Source organism: Leucopleurus acutus (genome assembly GCF_964270905.1).
Source record: "Leucopleurus acutus genome assembly, chromosome: 16".
NCBI classification, from domain to species: Eukaryota; Metazoa; Chordata; class Mammalia; order Artiodactyla; family Delphinidae; genus Leucopleurus; species Leucopleurus acutus.
In genome coordinates, this window is record NC_139158.1 from 16,201,279 (window position 1) to 16,220,263 (window position 18,985).

General features: G+C 48.3%; 2 protein-coding genes across 2 annotated transcripts; one reads left to right on the plus strand and one right to left on the minus strand.

The window, feature by feature from the left end:
- Positions 1–698: 698 nt before the first annotated feature.
- Positions 699–3,810, plus strand: ASPHD1 (aspartate beta-hydroxylase domain containing 1; the record flags this gene model as incomplete). Its single annotated transcript, XM_082857599.1, is given in 4 exon segments — positions 699–767; positions 769–1,651; positions 3,052–3,165; positions 3,701–3,810. Coding segments are annotated over 4 exon segments (1,176 nt in total).
- An 853-nt stretch (positions 3,811–4,663) lies between these two features.
- KCTD13 (potassium channel tetramerization domain containing 13) lies at positions 4,664–17,025 on the minus strand (the record flags this gene model as incomplete). The annotated part of the gene is made up of 6 exons (XM_082856461.1): positions 16,714–17,025; positions 15,118–15,287; positions 7,750–7,839; positions 7,608–7,660; positions 6,737–6,932; positions 4,664–4,900 (listed from the first exon to the last, which is right to left on the minus strand). The coding sequence occupies exons 1-6, from the start codon at positions 16,955–16,957 to the stop codon at positions 4,664–4,666; spliced, it is 990 nt and encodes a 329-aa protein (XP_082712587.1). The 5' UTR covers positions 16,958–17,025.
- Positions 17,026–18,985: the final 1,960 nt, after the last annotated feature.

The window sequence follows — 18,985 nt, forward strand, 5'->3', positions numbered from 1 at the left end:
CTTACTTGCCACGCCCCTCTCAGGCCCCGCCCTTTCGTTTCGCATTGCGGGGCGCTGGAGGTTGGCGCTGTGCCCCCTGAGCCCCACGTGGCGCCCCGTCGGGGCCGGGGGAGGCAAATCCGGAGACGACACCCCCAACCCGGCTGAGTTGCGGTGGCCACTGGGCGAGGGCGGGGGTAGCTAAGCTGAGAGGACTGTGGGGAGGGTGACGTCAGGGTGAGTGGGGGACAAGGAAGGAGCGAGTGGGGGAGGGGGGAGAGAGAGCGAGAGAACCCGTGGGTCGGGTCGAGAGAGAAGCGAGGGCAGGAAGGAGAGAGGGGGAGGAAGGAGAGAGAAGTCGCTGCAGAGGACTGCTGGTTGCGGTTCCCAGGGCTGCGGGTCCAGGTGGGGTAGGAACTGCTGTCCGGGGAAGCTAGAAGGAAAGGCAGAGCGGGGAGGGAAAGAGAGAGCGAAAAGAGGGGCGGGGGGGGGGGAAGCGGTGGTGGAGGGAGGAGAGAAGAAAGGAGACGGGGAGACAGAGGGTGGGGAAAGGAGAGACTGACGGGAGAGGCAGGAAACTGGAGAGAGAGGAAACTGCCCTAAGGAGAAAGAAGAGGAGGAAAGAGGTGAAAGAGAAGGAGAGAGTTGGAAGGAGAAAGAAGTAGAGGAGAGAGGAGAGAGAGGCAGAAGGAGAGGAAGGAAAGGAGAGTTAGAGGTGCATGAAGGAAGCGAGAAAGCAGGAGGTACAAGGTGGAGAGAGGACCTCGGAAGGAGAGAGAACCAAGAGTAGGAATGTGGAAGGGAAACAGCCCAGGGTGTAACCAGGGAGCAGCCATGGAAGGAACCGGTGGAGAACTGGGGGGACAAGGGAACTGGGGTCTGGAAGATGCCCCAGGCCTCTTGGCCAGGGCCTCCCTGCCCATCATGCCTGCATGGCCATTGCCTCTGGCCTCATCTGCCCTTACCCTGCTCCTTGGAGCTCTCACTTCCCTCTTCCTCTGGTACTGCTACCGCCTGGGCTCCCAAGATATGCAGGCCCTAGGGGCTGGGAGTCGGGCTGGGGCTGTCAGTGGTAGGCCTGGAGGGTGCTCTGAGGCTGGCAGACCAAGCCCACGGAGCTCTGGGGAGTCTGTGGAAGGACCTAGGACAGAAGGCCTAGTGAGCCGTCGCCTTCGGGCCTACGCCAGGCGCTACTCTTGGGCAGGGATGGGTAGGGTGAGGCGGGCGGCTCAGGGTAGCCCAGGCCCTGGGGGAGGGCCAGGGGTCCTGGGCATTCAGCGCCCAGGCCTGCTTTTCCTGCCAGACCTGCCCTCAGCCCCCTTCGTGCCACGGGATGCCCAGCGGCATGATGTGGAGCTCCTGGAGAGCAGCTTCCCTGCCATTTTGAGGGACTTCGGGGCTGTGAGCTGGGACTTCTCAGGGACTACCCCTCTGCCTCGGGGCTGGTCCCCACCACTGGCCCCTGGGTGCTACCAGCTCCTGCTATACCAAGCAGGCCGGTGCCAACCCAGCAACTGCCGCCGGTGCCCGGGGGCCTATCGGGCCCTGAGGGGGCTGCGAAGCTTTATGAGTGCCAACACCTTCGGCAATGCTGGCTTTTCCGTCCTCCTGCCTGGGGCCCGGCTCGAGGGCCGCTGTGGGCCCACCAATGCCCGAGTCAGATGCCACCTGGGTAAGTGGATGCTACTTACAGACAGCCTCCTCGCCTCCACGATTCCCCCTCCAGACTCTCTTCTCTGCCATCATAGCTTTCTACACTGTGACTCTGATCATGCCTTTCTTCTCGGAAATCTTCCTTGACTCCCTGTCGCCCACAGCAGCATTTCCTGAGCTTCAATGATCTGCAAACCATCTTCATAAGCTTTTCCATAGTCATTTACCACCTGTACTGTTTCTTCATATTGACTCCCCACAATGTTTTGTTTTACTTATTTAAAAGGAATCTTTATAGAAAAATGATAATCAGTATTACTTGACCTAAATAGGAATTATTCATAAAAATAAGTTTAAACTTAAAAAAAGAAAGCTTTAAAAATTCTAGCGAAGTATCCTAGTCTGTGGCTGAAGCCTACACTCTCCTCCTTTAAAAAGGAGCAATGTTCGGAATTGCCTGGTGGTCCAGTGGTTAGGACTCTGTGCTTTCACTGCTGAGGGCCTGGGTTCGATCCCTGGTCCGGGAACTAAGATCCCACAAGACGCAGGACATGGCCCCAAAGGAAAAATAAACATAAAAAGGGCAATGTTAGGGGGGATGTTAAAGTTATGGTAGCACCAAACTGAGATTTTCTTTTCAATGTTTTAGAGAATGAAAGAAAATGGGGAGAAAAAAAGACTTGTCTTCTGATTGTTGTTTAATGCCATGACTTTGTTTTGCCTATAATCATCTCCTGTGCTACCAGTTGAATGTGTTCTACACTTCAGAGCACACTGGCTTTGAAGAGATCTGGAGCAAGGCCAGATCTTTTCTCCTTATCTCCTACCTGTTCCCTTCTTCCCCTTCTCTCCCACCATGCCCTAAATCATGAACGCCTTCTGGCTGATCCTGGCAGATGCCACACACATGCTCTTAGCCTAGAATGTCTTTCCCCCTTATCACCTCCTGGAAAACTCCTACGTAGCCTTCACGACTCACACTTTCAAATGCCCACCTCCCCTGGAATGTCTTCCTCTTCCCCATCGTTTAAGTTGGCTCCTCAGTTTTCTGCACCCCAGTGTGTGGTCCTTGGCAGGATGGAGCCATGTTTTATACCTTTGGGGGAGACCTGAGGGCCTAACACACAGTAGGTTCTTGAGTTAAACTGTCAGAAGCCCAAGAGGAGATGCTGCTTCTTTTAGGAAGCTTTCCCTCTTCTCTGAAACAGAATACATTGTGCTTTGCACTGCATTTTCTGTCTCCTAGCATTTCTTTCATCCAGTACTGTATTGTAATTTTACGTGGGTCACCTTCCAGAGAACGAGGAGGGACCACCATAGAACCTAGCATTTAAGACTCTCGGATCTGCTTTTTGACTGAATGGGGTGGGCCCCTTCGATGGAGGCAGGAATGTTGGAGGCCCGGCTCTCTTTCTACAGGCCTGAAGATCCCCCCTGGCTGTGAGCTGGTGGTCGGGGGTGAGCCCCAGTGCTGGGCTGAGGGACACTGTCTACTGGTGGACGACTCCTTCCTGCATACAGTGGCTCATAATGGTAATGGGGCTCCCATTCTGCTAGGAGGGATGAGTGACTAAAGAGTTAAGGGGAATAGACTAGAGGCTGCAGAATCGGGCCCAACTGGTTTCCTGTCCTACACCACCATTTTCTAATTGCATGCCCTTGAACAAGTCACATGATGTCTCCAATCACCCGTGAAATAGGGCAACCGCCTTCTTTTACCAAGTGACTGCAAGGATGAAATAAGTTAATGTAAGTGCACAGCAAAGTGGTTCATAGCACGAGACCCTGGGCCTGGACCCCCTGGGTTCCTGTCCTACCTCTGGCATTAGCAGTGTGACCTTGGGCAAGTTATTTAACCTCTTTGTGCCTCAGTTACTTTGCATAAAATGAGAACACTTATGGTACTACCTCACAGTTTGTTCTGATGATTAAGAGTTAATACACATAAAGGATTAGAACACTGGCACTTATTTACAAAGTGTTTGCGTTTATGAGTATTTGGTGAGTGCTCTGGCTTGTAAGAACTTAATGTCAGCTGCTCTGCTGTCTCCATCCCCACGTGCCCTAGGCTCTCCCGAAGATGGGCCTCGAGTGGTCTTCATCGTGGACCTTTGGCATCCCAATGTGGCTGGGGCCGAACGCCAGGCCCTCGACTTTGTCTTCGCACCAGACCCTTGAAGGAAGGTGCTCCCTTCAGACATCTGGGCTGGAGAGATGCTGCGCTCGGGGATGGCCTGAGTGGTAGCCAGGACCACCTCTCCATTGCAGGGGGTGGGGTGGGGCTGAGGGTGGGAACTGGCCAGTGAACACCGAAATATAGATTTTAAAATCCTCTCCTAACTCCTGACTACTTTCTTCCCAGCTACCAGCCCAGGGAAAGGCTCGGGGCAGGGGTCTGTGTCTTCTCCCATCCAACTAGCCAGGTACCTCCCTAACAAGCCATATACCTGGCCCTTTCTCTGGGAGCCAGCACCAGACCCTCAACTCAACTTTATTCCAATAATTTAATAGAAAATTATAATAATAAATAATATGAAAAAAATTGAGAAGATGCTGACCTGGTACAGGCCCAGGCCCACCTAGTACAAAGTTAAGGAGGTAGGGAGGATGTTGGGGAAGCAGGAGGGAGGCAAACTGCCCTGCACAATGGTGAGGAGGCGGCTCAGAATGTGGTGGGTGTTATTAAGGGCTGGCTTGACACTTTGGTGTGTACAATGTCCTAAAAAAAGACAAAGGGAATTCTAAATCCTTCTAAACCAGCTGGTGAGGGAAGAGGGCAGGACAAGGATGGGGAGGAGGCAACCAATGTAGGCCTTCTGAAGGCCTCTGAGGGGAGGGGCTGGAATGTACTCTGTGGTTAGCAATGAGGTGGGAATGGATGGAAAAGGGCCAAAGTGAACTGTACCATGCAATGAAGGGATGGAAGAAGGACCCACGACTTGGCCAGCAAAGCCGGGGCAAAGGTCTGGGAAGGGGAGGAAGAGAGAGACGGACTGGGTCCCAGCGGCCAGAGGAAGACTCGGGGCAAAGCTCAGTCCTTGAAGACAATCTGTTGGCCGTGAGGACGCTCGTCGTGGGTGATGTGGCGCCGGACGTGGATTCTGCGGACACGGTGCTCTCGGTTCTCCTCGTCCTCCCCTCGGCCTGCCCCGCCACCTCCAGCTGCACCTCCTGTGGCCTCCAAGAGGGCTGGGTCTGGGCCTCGAGGAGTCTCGTAGATCAGGATGTTCAGGGTCTCCTCAAAGATCCGGGCCTCTGGGAATTCCACCTGCAAAAGGCCAGCAACCCCCAGCTCCCTCCCTCTGGCTCCACTCTTACGCAGCCATCCCCTCCCCCAGCTCCCGCACTGTCTCGCCACTCCTATAGCCTCTGCAGTCACAGGTTCCTTTAGCCGGGACTGTCCTCTTTGCAACTTCTTTGCTCAGCTAAGTCACACTTATACTTCAAGGTCCAGCTCTGAAGTCAGGCAGAGAGTTATTTGTTTTCTGTCCTTTGTTGCCAAGTCTCTTGGTATATCTTTTTTTTTTTTTTCTTGGTATATCTTTTCATTTGACAAATATTTACTGAGTGACTGCACTGTACCAGGTGTTGTTCTGGGCATTGGGAATATAGCAGTGAACAAAACAGGCAAAGTTCCTGTCCGCAGGAAGTTTACATTCTAGGGCGAGGACCCAGACATATATGTAATAAGATATAAAGTGTCAGATGACGATAAATGTTACGGAAAAATTATAGCAGGAAAAGGGTGTGGAGATGGCCACCGCCAGGAATGTTACAACTTTAAAGAGGGAGCTCAGAGAAGACCTCACTGAGAAGGTGACATCTGACCAATAGCCAAAGGAAAGGAGGGAAGGAACCAGATGGAGAACTAGAGAAAGATCAGTCTGGGAAGGGAACAGCTCTGGGGTCAGGAACTCGCTTAGTGTATCTGAAGATCGGTGCAAGGCCAAAGCAACGAGGCAGAGTGAAGGAGAGTAGTACGGGATGAAGAGGTGGCTAGGGGTTCCCCTTGTGTGGCTTGGAGGGATAGAAACAAAAAAACTTTAACAAGCTGCATTCGCATTACTGGTTTATCTTCCTGTCTTCCCAATTACAGAGGAAGCTACTTGGAAACTGGATTATTCACTCATTCACGCATTCACTAAATGTTTCCTAGCTTCTGCGGCGTGATAAAGGCCTGGTTAGTGCTACAGAGATGGGGGGGAAAAAAAAAGATCCAGCTCTACTCTCAAGAAGCTAACTCCTTGCTGCTGAAGTAAACACTCCTACTCCCCCATCCCCAGCAGACTACAATCAACATTGTGTTTGGCTGACAGGGGGGTATGACCAACTTTGTCTGGGGTTGTTGGGCTGAAAGTTCATGAGTGGTGTCCCAGAGAAAGTGATGCTTGGCTTAGGTCTTAAAGATTAAGCACAAGTCCATTAGGCAGACAGGAATGAGGAAAAGTAATTCCAAGAAGAGGGAATAGTGTGTGCAAAGGTAGGGGTGTGTGAAATAGCACTGGGTGCTTAAGAGACTTTCAAGATCTCCAGTGTATCTGAGGCACATCCTTCATGTCAAGGTCAGAAGGGACCAGGCTGATAAGATCTTCAGGGGCCAGACGTCATGACAGAGGGCTTGTACTTTACTCAGCATCTTATTCGCCTTGATTTCAAGCCTCTTGCAGTGCTCAGGACGTATCTGCTGATGATTGCCATGTTAATGACTCAGGGCCTACAACCTCAGTGTTTTCTAAGCACCTGAAGTTTTAAGAACCTACTCTGGGTCATGGATCCTTCTGAAATTCTAATGACAACTATGGTCCTTCTATATAGAAAAATGCATACCCACTCCCAAAACTGCACACTCTTTCAAGATAGCCTTGAAACCCAACTGGCCTAGATTAAGAATCCCACCCTAATCCAACACCCTCCTTTCACAGGTAGAGAAGCAGAGACCCACAGAAGTCAGATGACTTGCCCAAGGTTACAGAACTAAGACCCCAGAACTTAGAACTCCGGTGATGGATTTCCCCTGCCTGATCTGCTGAGCTGCCTTTGTCCAGGGTGCTCGTCCTGCCCACCACCACAGCCCTCCCTGACCAGGCCCTGAACCCCTTCTGACCTTGGTCTGCTTCTTCTCTGTGGCATAGACAATGGAGGTGCAGCACACCTCGGCGATTTTGCGGCCCTGCCCGTAGAAAGACCAGCAGCAGATCTCATCCCCCAGAACATCCTTGAGGAAAAGCAGCCGCCCATGGAAGCGCAGGGCCAGTTTGTCAAACAGCTCGATGTTCTTAAGTAGGTTGTCATCTGAAGTGCTGAGGACCAGGGGGCCAAGAGGCTCAGCACAAATGGCTTCCTCCCTCTGTTCCCCCAAGCTTAGGGGCCCAGATATCTAGCACTCTAGTCCTACCTAGGAGTTTGGTGCCCAGAATGGAGCTTCCTCCACCCCTGGGGCCAGGCTAAGGAGGCCTCAGAATGGAAGCAGCATTTGCTCAGCAAATCCCAGCACAGCAGAGTGGCTACCCCATGCAGGTTCTGGAGCCAAGCGACCTCACCTGGCATCCTAGCTCTACCACTTTTTAACTGAGTGACACTCAGCAAGTTACTTCACCTCTCGGTGCCTCAGTTGCCTCATCTGTAAAATGGAGATCACAACAATACCTCCTTCAAACAATTGTGAGGATTATGTGAGGAAGTATATGCAAAGCACTCAGAGCCACGCCTCTTATAAGAAATGCTAGTAATTATCATCTGATCCTCACCTGGACCCCAGTTTACTGATGATAAAACTGAAGCTCAGAAGTGAAAATGACCTGTCCAAAGTACCCAGTGGGTAAGTGGCAGAGCTAGAATTTGCATCCAGGCAGGATTCTTTTCGCCCCCCACCCCCCGCCCCCATGCGGCCATAATCCTCCCCTTGGGCCAGGAGCAGAGCTGTGCTTGAGCCCAGGATTCCACCCAGTGCACCTCCCCGCCCCTGAGGGGGTCACCTGGTGTAGGAGTACTTGTTGTTACTGCGGTTGTGCAGGAGCTTCACCACGGGCTGTTGCGGGAGAAAGGATGGAGAAGGGTGGGGGTCAGGCTGCCGGGATAGGCCCCCAGCCTCCACCCTACAGGGCTCAGGGGCCTCACCTTGGAGGTGCTGGCCAGGAGCTGCTGCTCCTCCCGGGGAGATGTCACCGTGGGGATGAGGCACAGCGGGGACAGGTTCTCCCTTTTTTGCTGGAGAAGAAGCGGAAGGTGATTAACAGCACAACCAGAGGTCACTCACTCCCCAACCTAAAAGCCTTCAAAAACTGCTTGTTGCCTTTGGGAAAAAAATCCAGACTCCTTAGTAGTCCACACAAGACTCTGCAGGATGCGAACTCTGATCTCATCTCTACCACTCTCCCCTGCCTGCTGGACTTCAGCCCCACCTGTTCCTTCGCGCATCCAGCTTGTGCCCACCAGGCCCTTTGCAGCTGCCACTGCCGGCAACAGCCTGCACTCGGTTGCATGGCTGGCCCCTTCATGCCATTCAGATCTCAACTCAAACAGTACCCCTAGGAGGGTGCTGGTCCTCCACCCTAAGCTCCCTGGCTAAGCAGCCTCCTCTACTTCTTCTTTTTCACACTATCAGTTCACTTTCTTCATGGCACTCAGTTCCTCATATTTTCTCATTTTTTGGTATATTTGCTCATGGTCTCTTCCTAGACAATAAGTATCAATTTACAGTAGATGCTCAATAAATATCTGGTGAACGAATGAACTGGGCTAGGTGGAAGGCTGGAGGGAGAATCAGAACCGGACACATAGGTTTCTTTCCCCTTCTCTGCTTTCTAGAATCTTCATGCCAAAACCCCTCTCACCTCTCCCAACCTAAAAACTAGCTGTGCAATTCTAATACAAATTCCAGCAGATTTTTTTTTTGAGAAACTCCTAAGACTTTTTCTAAAATTAATTTGGAAGAATAAGTCTACTGTTACTTAGGTCAATTTTTAAAAAGAGTCAAGCAAGAGAAGAGATTGACCCTCCCAGATACTAAAATATCTTACAAAGCCATAATAATGAAAACAATGTAGTTCTGGTGCAGAAACAAACAAAAACAATGAAACACAATAGAGAACTTGGAAACAGACTGGTGTATATAGGAGAACTGATATTTATAGAGAACATCACAAATCAGTGGGGCAAGTGTGTATTAGTTATCGCTGTATAACAAACTGTCCCCAAACTGAACGGCTTAAACCAACAGCAAATAACTTATTACCCATTTCTGTGGGTCAGAATAGATATTCAGGAATTCAGGAGTGGCTTAGCTGAATGTTTTTGGCATGGGGTCTCTCACAAGGTTACAGTCAAGTCAGGTGGGGCTGCAATAATCTGAAGGCATGTCTGGGTTTGGAAGATTTGTTTCTGAGAAAGCTTATTCAAATGGCTGGCAAGTTCAGGCTGGCTATTGGCAGGAAATATCTGATCCCTGTCATTTAGACCTCTCCGTTGGGTTGCTTGAGTGTCCTCACAATATGGCAGCTGGCTTCTCCAGAGCAAATAATCCAAGAGAGAGCAAGGTGGAGGCCTCACTGTCTTTTATGACCTAGTTTTGTTAGCCCTATTCAGTGTGGGCGGGAACAACACAAGGCAATGAGTACTAGGGAACAAGAATCATTGGGGACTGCCTTGGAGGCTGGCTCCACAGTCCGCTTTCTGGCTCCCATTGATTCAAATCCCTCCCATACACAAAACACACTCACCCCCTCCCAAGATCCCCCAAAGTCCCATCCTATTACAGCACTGAAGTACAGAATCTGGTCATCTAAATCAGGTCCAGGTGGGGACGATGCTCCTTGGGAGGTGTTCCTTAACTATAGCTCCTTAGGTACATTTCCTCTGGATCTGATGACCTGTGAACTAAAGAGACTAGTTATCTCTTCCACACACTCCACATGCAACATGTGCAACAGGCATTAGGATAAACACTCTTGTTCAAAAGGTGAGGAGGGGTGCAGGAGGCACAGAGAAGTCACTGCTTCACAGAAATTCTGTAATCCAGTTGGACAAATATTGGGAGCTCTCTGATGTCTACTCCTGTCCAGGAATGATTCTCTATGGCTCTTGGCTCTGACCTGAGTCATCCTTCCATTTCCATGAAAGACAGTCCGTGTTTGCAGCTCCATAGTTTCCTTAGCCTGCTTTCTGCCTGTAGAACTTCGAGGGTCCAAAGGCTTCTTCTCCTCTTGTACTGTCTCTGTCCCTTCCAGTCTAAGCTGGCAGTGTTTCTGCCAATATAATTCTCTTAAAAACTTAATGGGTGTCTTGTGAGTCCTGGAGTTCAGTTCATTAGACAAAAGCCTCACCCACACATCTTTGTGAGATATGCTCTTCTCTACTTTGGGCTTATGCTGAGACTGCTGACTGACAATAGCCTTAAGCTTCTTAGAAGTGCTATTATTTGATTGAATGGTTCTCTGAGGCATCTTCTTGGATATTTCTGAGGTCTTAAGGGATTTTACAATCACATCCTCAGCTTCATCTTTAGACCATGTTTTACTGAGAATGCCCTGTGTTTGATCTTTGCCTGGAAGCTATTTGCTAATTTTAACATCAGTTGTTATCTGCAAGACTGGGAATTTTCAAGCCCCCAAAATTCCTGGCTCCTTTTTGTTCAATTCTTTTTCCTTTAGCTTACCCTCTCCTCTTCTGTTTCACTATAAGCAACAAGAAACCTGTGGCACTTCAACATTCTATCTGGAAATTTCTTTAGCTAGATCACCCAGATCATTAGTATGTTTTCTACTTTCTACATTACTGTAGGAGACAGTGTTGCTACTTCTGCCACTATATAACAAGGATCCCCTTTCTACCACTTTCCAGTAAACATGTTCCACAGTGCAGCCTCCCCAAAGGTCATCAGACTTCTACGAATACTCTTTAAAGCTCTTTAGGCTTTTATTAACACTGTTCTCAAGTCCTTCCAGCTTCTGCCCTCTTCCCAGTTCTAAAGCTGCTCCCACATTTTAGGTTTTTGTTATGGCAGAACCCCACTCCAGATACCAAAATCTGTTATCCGTTACTGGGTAACAAATTAGTACAAACTTAGCAGCTTAAAACAACAATAAACATTTATTATCTCACACAGTTTCTGTGGGTTGGGAGCTTGAGACTGGCTTAGTTAGGTGGTCCTGGCCGAGGGTCTCTCATGAAGTTGGAGTCCAAGTGTTGACCAGGGCTGTAGTTATCTGAAGACTTGATTGGGCCTAAAGGATCCAATTCTGGGATAGTTCACCAATTTGGCTGGAAGTCTGTGCTGGCTGTTGGCAGGAGGCTTCAGTTCCTCACCAAGTGGACCTTTCCCTTAGGGCTGCATGAATATGCTCACATGGCAGCTGGCTTCCCCAGAGTGAGTGATCCAAGAGAGGCAGAAACTGCTATGGGTCTTTTAAGACCTAGCTTTAGAAGTCACACACTATCATCTCTGCAATCTCCTACTGGTTACATAGGTCAGCCCTATTCAGTGTGGGAGGGGACTAAGCAAGAGCCTGAATAAGCAAGAGGCAAGAATTGCTGGTGGCCATCTTGGATGCTGGCTACTACAGACTGTGTAGTAGATGGCATTGAGAAAACTAGCTCAGTCCACAGAGGACAAAAAACAGTTGAATCCCTTCATAATTCGCATTTATGACAGTGAATTCCATATACAAAAGGTAAAACTATAAAGCTAATAAAAAATGTAGAATGAACTTCTTAAACAAGATCCTAAGAGGATACACCATTAGAAAAATAAAAAGAGGAATGTGACTATATCAAAATCAAGAATCTCTCCAGTTGACAATGAAAAGCATGACTTTATAAATAATTTCACGTAATAATGTTGAAGGAATTATAATTATTCTACAACCCTAATGAAATTATTGATTCAGGTGAGAATTATAAATGGATGTGTGGTTGATAGGTAACTGCCATTCATAAAATGCCTAAATTACTTTATAGTTAGCAACAAGGAAATGTAACTACGATGGAGGGATCAAACCATCATCATCTGAATCTAGGGGCCAATACTGAGCATCACTAATGATGGGTCATATTAACAATATTGTAGGTCTCGATATAACACAGTATGATATATGTAACATTACTTAACATGCTTTCCAACCAAAATGTTTAATATCAAGCTTTTAAATCTACCATCTAATTTAGAGAAAACTCAGGATAGGGTAGGGTAACAAACCACATCAGGCGAATTTGGAGAGCAGGTCACTGTGAAGGACAACTGATGGTCAGTATTATGAGAAAGTCAGTATTTTGAGAAAAAAGGGACTGCTTGGGTTGGAAAAAGAACATAATGACCAGATGTAATGCAAGGATCTAGATCGGGTCCTGGTTTAGATGAACCATCTATAAAAGACATTTCTGGAACAAACGGAGAAATGTGTATATGCCCCTCATGTTATATAAAATTTCACTGACATGGAAAGACGGCAATTATTAACAAACAAACAAAAAGCGTACTACAAAACAGCACATACAGCATAATCATATTTTGGCAAACACACACACAGGAAAAGACCTGGAAGGATATTTGGTGCTTTTATTATTTTGATGATTTGTGTTTTCTAAATTTCTACAATACTTATAGACTGCTTTAAAAATAATAAACATTTATTTATAATTAAAAAGAATAATTTCTATTCAACAACAGATGCCACAGACAGGTGACATTCTAAGAGAAATTATTGGTAACATCTAAAACTGACTAGAAATTATTATCTAAAACACACTTTCTCAACTGGGCTTCCTCACTGAATATCAAAACCCAGCAAATAATCTGAGTAACTATTTTCTCAACTCTTCTGAGAATGTCAGGTAAATAGTACCATTCTAGATGCACAGGAGAAGTTAATTTATTATGTAAAATACATGCCTTAGAGTAATAGGGCTTAATTCTCCCTAGGAACTAAGCTAAAATATGTAAGAATCTCCTGCAAAACAACAAGAAAAAGATAGGAAACTCAGAAGAAAATTTGGTAAAGAATATGAATTGGCAATTCACTGAAGGGGAAACCAAAAAAGCTAGTATGTGAAAAGATGCTCAATCTAATTAGTAATCAGAAGCATGCAAATTAAAATTAAATCACTCTATACCAATCAGATTAGCAAAATTAGAATGCTGGGTGATGCCATGAGTTGCTGAGGATATGCAGAAACAGGATTCCTTATGCACTGCTCATCAAGAGTACAAGGTGCTACAGCCATTTGGGAGAGTAATCTGATGATACTTGCTGAAATTTGTTTGCATGTGTCCTGCGGCCCAGCAATTCCATTCCCAGCTACAATCATGAGAAACACTGACCCAAGACCCACAAGGGCACACGTACAAAGATGCTCATGGTGGCATCGTTTGTGGGGGCAGGAAGCGGGAGGCAATCTAGGTTTCCAACCTCAGGGGAATGTATAAATAAAATATGGTTGAATGCACACCATAGATTCCTGTGCAGCGGTCAGAAGCAAAGAACTAAATGTACATACAGCAGCATGAATAGAACTTGGAAAAAGTGTTGAATTAAGAAACAGAACACACAATCCATAGCTCAATGACATTTATGGAAATTTAAAATACATATGTATACAAAACAATGTTTTAGTTTTTTAATGGTACAAACATAATCCAAGGAAATGTATTAAAACATTAGAACTGGAGGGGTACCTATGGGAAAAGGGAAGTGGGCAGGGGACTGGGAATGAAGGAAAAAATAAAAAGAGAAAAGATCTGCATAGACTAATGATGTTTAAGTGTCACACACTGAGAAGTATGCTGAACTCAATTCTCTGTACCAGAATCTTAAAAACAACGGGATTTCCCTGGTGGTCGACTGGTTAAGACTCCCAGCTTCCACTGCAGGGGGCACGGGTTCGATCCCTGGTCGGGGAACTAAGATCCCGCATGGTACACGGGGCGGCCAAAAAGGAAGAAAGAAACAAGCAAACAAAAAACTCCAAACCCCAAACCTCCAAACAAACAAGCATATTCTAGCTGAGTGGAGTGGGGAATGAGAATGGTCTTGGGGAAGCTTGCAAAGGAGGCAGCTGAGCACAGAAGAAAAAGCACTGCACTTGGGAGTCAGGCACCTGGGGTTGACTCTGAGCTTTGCTGCTTACCGGCTCTTTCACCTTGAATACATCCTCAGCTTCCCTCATGTTTCTTTTTATGTCAAACAGGGGTACAAGAAGGTAAGAGAACCAATCCTAACACACAGTGGATGTGAGATAACATTAGATAAATGTAAAGTTACAGAACAGGAATGCACTTCCAAAATCATCTAGTTTGATGTTTTTTAAACTGCAAGTGGTAACCCACTAATGGGTCATGAAATAAATTTAATGGGTTCCAAACGGCATCAGAAAGAAAGAAAACAGAATATGTCAGAGTGTATTTCACTAAAAGTATCATTTTATAGAACTTAATTCAGTCATATATATGCAACTATAAAATGCATTTTATGCATCTCTATGAGATGCAGTCAAAAAGCTTGAAAAACATAGATATTGCCCAAAGGAATTCTATACTTTTGGATTTCAAGGTCCAATAAGTATTCCCCAAGATAACAGAAAGTTGTTCATAGTTGCCACTTTTTAATATATTGAATATAAAGGGCATCAAAAAAAAATTCTTACAATCTCCTATTAATATTGTATCATAAAAGGACACTTTTCACATTGTAAAAATAGAACAGAATAAAAGGCTCTATGTGAAACTCACTACACTGCACATATTTTTCTCATTTCCCTATCTTTTGGAACATGAGAACAGAATGCCAGAGGTAGGAACTGACTCACTCAAGGTCACTCAGTCAGCTGTGGTGGAGTGACACTTAACCCATATCTCCTGGCTGTGCTTTCCAAACTCTTCTCAGAATCCTAAGAGATCCCCAGAAAAGAAGCCCAGCAGGTGGGGCCCTGGAACCCCCAACCCTGTTTTATTGGGTGTGACTGCTTCTATAGTATTTCACTGCTAGAAAAAAAAGAATTATTTAAAGCCCTGGGAGGGATGGAATGCTGCCTCCCAGGATAGGACCAGATCATGGAGGTCATTATATTCCAATTTAAATTCAGATTTTTTTTTTTTCCCTTAGTGGGACAAGGGCATTATTTGGGATTTCTGAGCAAGGGAGAGAATAAATTGGGATTGTGTTTAAGGATCATTATTCAGGTGCTAGTGTAACAGCTGGATTGGCTGGGTAGAAACAGCAAGAAACAGAGACAGTAGTCATTTAACCACTGCAGTAGTCTTGGCATGAGGTGGTGAGGGGGGCCCTGCCTGAGACAGCAGAAATGCAGAGGACAGTACCCCCAAATTCTCTGGTGTCATGGCCAGTCAGAGCCAGGCCAGAGGCAACTCCTCCAGGCAGTGCCCCATACTTCCTTTTGTTTTTCTTTAATATCTTAATAGCTAACTGCTTGGGCAGCTCTCCCAGGGACATGAGCATAGGGGTGGGACTCAGGAGGTGGGGAAGGGACCCTCACCTGCAGTGCCAGCTGGCAGTCCTCAATCAGTCCCTGTACCAGGTAGTAGCGTGCTTCGCCCAGAAGCTCCCCCAGTTCTCTGGTACTCTCAGGCAGTGGCACGGACCCGTCCCGCAGGTAGTTGAGGATTGTACCAAAGTGGCGGCCGCTCCGGTCAATCAGCACCCAACCTGGTGTGGTGGGGAGAGGCAGGAGGAAGGATGGCTTTGCTAAAGGCTGTGGAGCTACTAAATTTTTATGAAAGAAGGATTCGAAAGCCACAAGTCTTAATACTGATCTGTCTCAAGCCTGTGCCATAGCTAAGAAAATCCCTTTAAAACATCTCCAGTGAGTTCTCCCATAAGCCCCTTTTTAACACAGCCAGCCACAGAGAATTAATTCCCTCCCAAGTCTGTGCTACACTGAGAAGGTTCTCACCATCAGAGAGTTCGTACAGATTACCTTATCAATAAACCTCTAACCTCTTGTGCTAATTCTGACCATCCTATTTAATTAGAATGTCCACCCCACCGTCCAGTTTACTACCATTTTAACCTTTATATTCTTCATAGAATATAAAGATATATATTCTTCATTCTATTCTTCATAATATACTTATTGCTATCTGAAATTACATATTTCGCTTTTGTTTTAGTATGTTTACTTGCTTATTCTCCCCCTGCCCCCACAAAAAAAGAAAACTCCATAAGGCTTAGCTTATCAGATTTGTGTACCAAACTATCTCCTGCACTGGCATTTTACAAACACTTATTGAATAAATAAATTCTTCACCTTCAGGTATTTGAAGGCTGAGCTCTACCTCCCCAAATTTTACTTTCCTGCTCTCACAACCCTCGTTAACCCCTTCCGAATCCACTCCACCTCCACCACCCTCAACCCTGCCACCAAACTTTAAGGTTCCACTTGGGCATATGGGGCCCAGACCTGAATGCAACACTTCGGGAAGGTAAGGGGCTCGCCTGCCAAAGAGAACTGTCCACTCTCCGCTCTGGCGTCCCTGGCAAACCCAAAGCTGCCCTCTCCTTCTACAGTCTGTATTTACAGATGGAGTCCTAGAGTGTAGAGGAACCTCCGTTAGGGGAACGGAGACCGACAAGATCCTCCAACTCTCGGGGATGGCTGTTGGCAGCGCTGAGGTAGAGAGGGGAACAAAAGGCTGGGCAGGTGGAAGAAACTGATGAAGGGTGCCTGGAAGGATGCTGTTGGCAGCTGGGCTGGTTCCCAAGTCTTTTGAGCTGAGGCGTGAAGGGTGGGAGAGTCAGTGGGAAGCAGTCATGAAAATTGGGAGCTGACACGTTGAATCACTTACCACAGCGCCCGGCAGAGTAGCTGGAGGGGCGGAGTGGATGGTGCGGCGGGGCGGGGGATGTCCATGAATGTTGGTTACTACTGCTGGGGGTAAAGACCGGGGGAGGGAGGGCGCTCATGACCGCGCCAGGCGAGATGAGACGGGATGTGGGGGCTGGAGGGGGTGAGAATGAACTGACTGGACGGTGGCAGAGAACGGGCATGAGGAGACTGGGCCAGGAAAGACCACGGGAAAGGGAGACGTGGATCTGGAGGACGCAGGACAGTAAGCAAGGGCAGCTCGCGTACCTCCGGCGTCAGTGAGCACCTCCGCGCGGCCGCTGAACATGGCCTTCAGCATGGTGTCCTGTCCCGTGAGGGTGCGCAGCGTCGTGTAGTGCAGCGAGCCGCCCACGTTCAGCTTCACGTACTTGCTGTTCGTGGTCAGTGGCTTGAGACCGTAGGCAGCGGAGCCAGGTTCGAGACCTGAGGGCTTAGGGACTTCCAGGGACGGGGCCTCGGCCGCCTCCGGGCCCGAGGCCTCGGCCGACATGCCTGGTGGTGGCGGCGGGCAGCGATCCTAGGTTCTCTCTGCGCCCCCCGGCCGCTCCCAAAGACCCCGGTCCTGAGCCCTCGGGCCGGACCTCTGGGCCCGCACGCCTCTACACCGCCGCTACTCAAAGACACTGGCCCTCAGACCCATAGCGCCTGCACCGCCCGGAAGCCGGGCGAGCAGCTGCGCAGGCGCGTCAAGCTCCCGCCCCCGACCTCGCGGGGCCGGAAGTGCAGAGCATGCGTAGTGGCCTTGGGCCGTTGGAGGGGTTGAGCGCCGGCTGCCGCGGGGTAGGGCGCCGCGGGAAGTGCGGTCCAGTCGCCAGTGCTGGAGACCCGGTGTAGGAGGCGCTTGGCCACTAGCCTGTTGTGGAAACGGGTGTCCCTGCCGCGTGTCTCTGCTCTCAGAGCGCTTCGTGGGCGTAAAGGGAAAAGTGGCCCAGAGAAGCAGGGGATTGGGCACAGTTTCCCGCCTCCCATCCCCGCGCATTTGACAGACTGAGGGGAGCTGCGAACGAAGCACCAAGGGACGCTCTTAAAGGAGGCTAGAGGGATGTGGCCTCGCAGAGGAGATGGCGGTAGTGCTAGGGCATGCAGGGTGTGAGCAGGTAAGGTCGTCATGGAAGGCTTCCCTGAGGAGGTGATACTGAGCTGAAGCTCAGAAGAAGCGGCCCCGTGGAGGTGTGAGGGCGGAGAGTTACTGGCAGAGCCAAGGGCAAATACAAAGACCCTCAGGCCCAAACACACTTGGCATAAAGAAGCAGAAAGAAGGTCAGGAGTGGCTGGAGCAGCTGAGCAAAGGCCTTAGAATCCCAGCCGATGTCGTGAGACACCCAACCCCTAAAGAAAGGAGAAGTAAGCTGGAACACGTTGTTGATAAAGTGTGGTGAGAAGTGTTTTTATCCAGTCCCATCCACATTCAGTTGAGAGGCTGATACCTCAGAGATTTAACAATCGACCTGAATGTCTAGCAGACGGATCCTCTGGAGGGAAAACTAAACACAAAGTTGTAGTTTCCGCCTTGCCATCAGTTCACTGTGTGATCAGGCAAGTCACTTCTCTCTGGGCTTGCTTGTTTCCTTTTCTGCTAGTGAGGGGTGCAAATTTAAATGCCAGGAGACAAGGTAGGAGTGTAAATGAGTGGGGCAGACCAGTTACAAGGTACTGGGGAGTCATGAGTCCTGTGGTGATCTGAAGAGCCCATGTTTTACCAAAAGGATTGCCAATTCTGATTTTTCAAATGTAGCTGGTGAAAAAGAGAAAAGCAGCTCATGACAACTGGGAGCTAGTTTGCACTCTTCCTTCAGAAGCCTCAGTGTTGCTAGTAGGGGGCCTGGCACTATTAGCTAGGCTGTGGTGTTGCCTTGTTGAGCATAAGCAATTTTACAGAACACCAACATCAGACAAAAACCAGTCGCTGATGGATGGAGAGAAAGACCATTCCATAATCATGCCTGAACACGAAAACGAGAACATTGTCCAGACCACAAAAATGACCAAACACAACCCTCTCCACAGTTTGAGCGACTGCTGCTTCTTTACCAACTACAGCTTTAGCACTGATCCATTCCTCCTAACTTCTAGATAAGAATTATTAAGAAAACCAGAAAGGGGTTTCCCTGGTGGCGTCCCACGTGCCGTGGAGCGGCTGGGCCCCTGAGCCATGGCGGCTGAGCCTGCGCGTCTGGAGCCTGTGCTCCGCAACGGGAGAGGCCACAGCAGTGAGAGGCCCGCGTACCGCAAAAAAAAAAAAAAAAAGAAAGAAAGAAAGAAAGAAAGAAAGAAAACCAGAAAGAATTATCCCCACTTCCTGACAGCATCCAACCTAGAGCAAATCTCCCCTTTCTCTAACCCTCCCAGAAAATCATCTAACACAAGCCCCAATCCTGTAATAAGTCCTTTTTAATATGCACTTGCTGAGATGCCCAGAATGGGTTCCCCATGGTGTGCGGTCTCCCTCATTCTACTACAGGTGTGTTCCTAGTAGTCTTTGGCTGGAGGGCATTATCAGAAATGGAGGATCCACAGA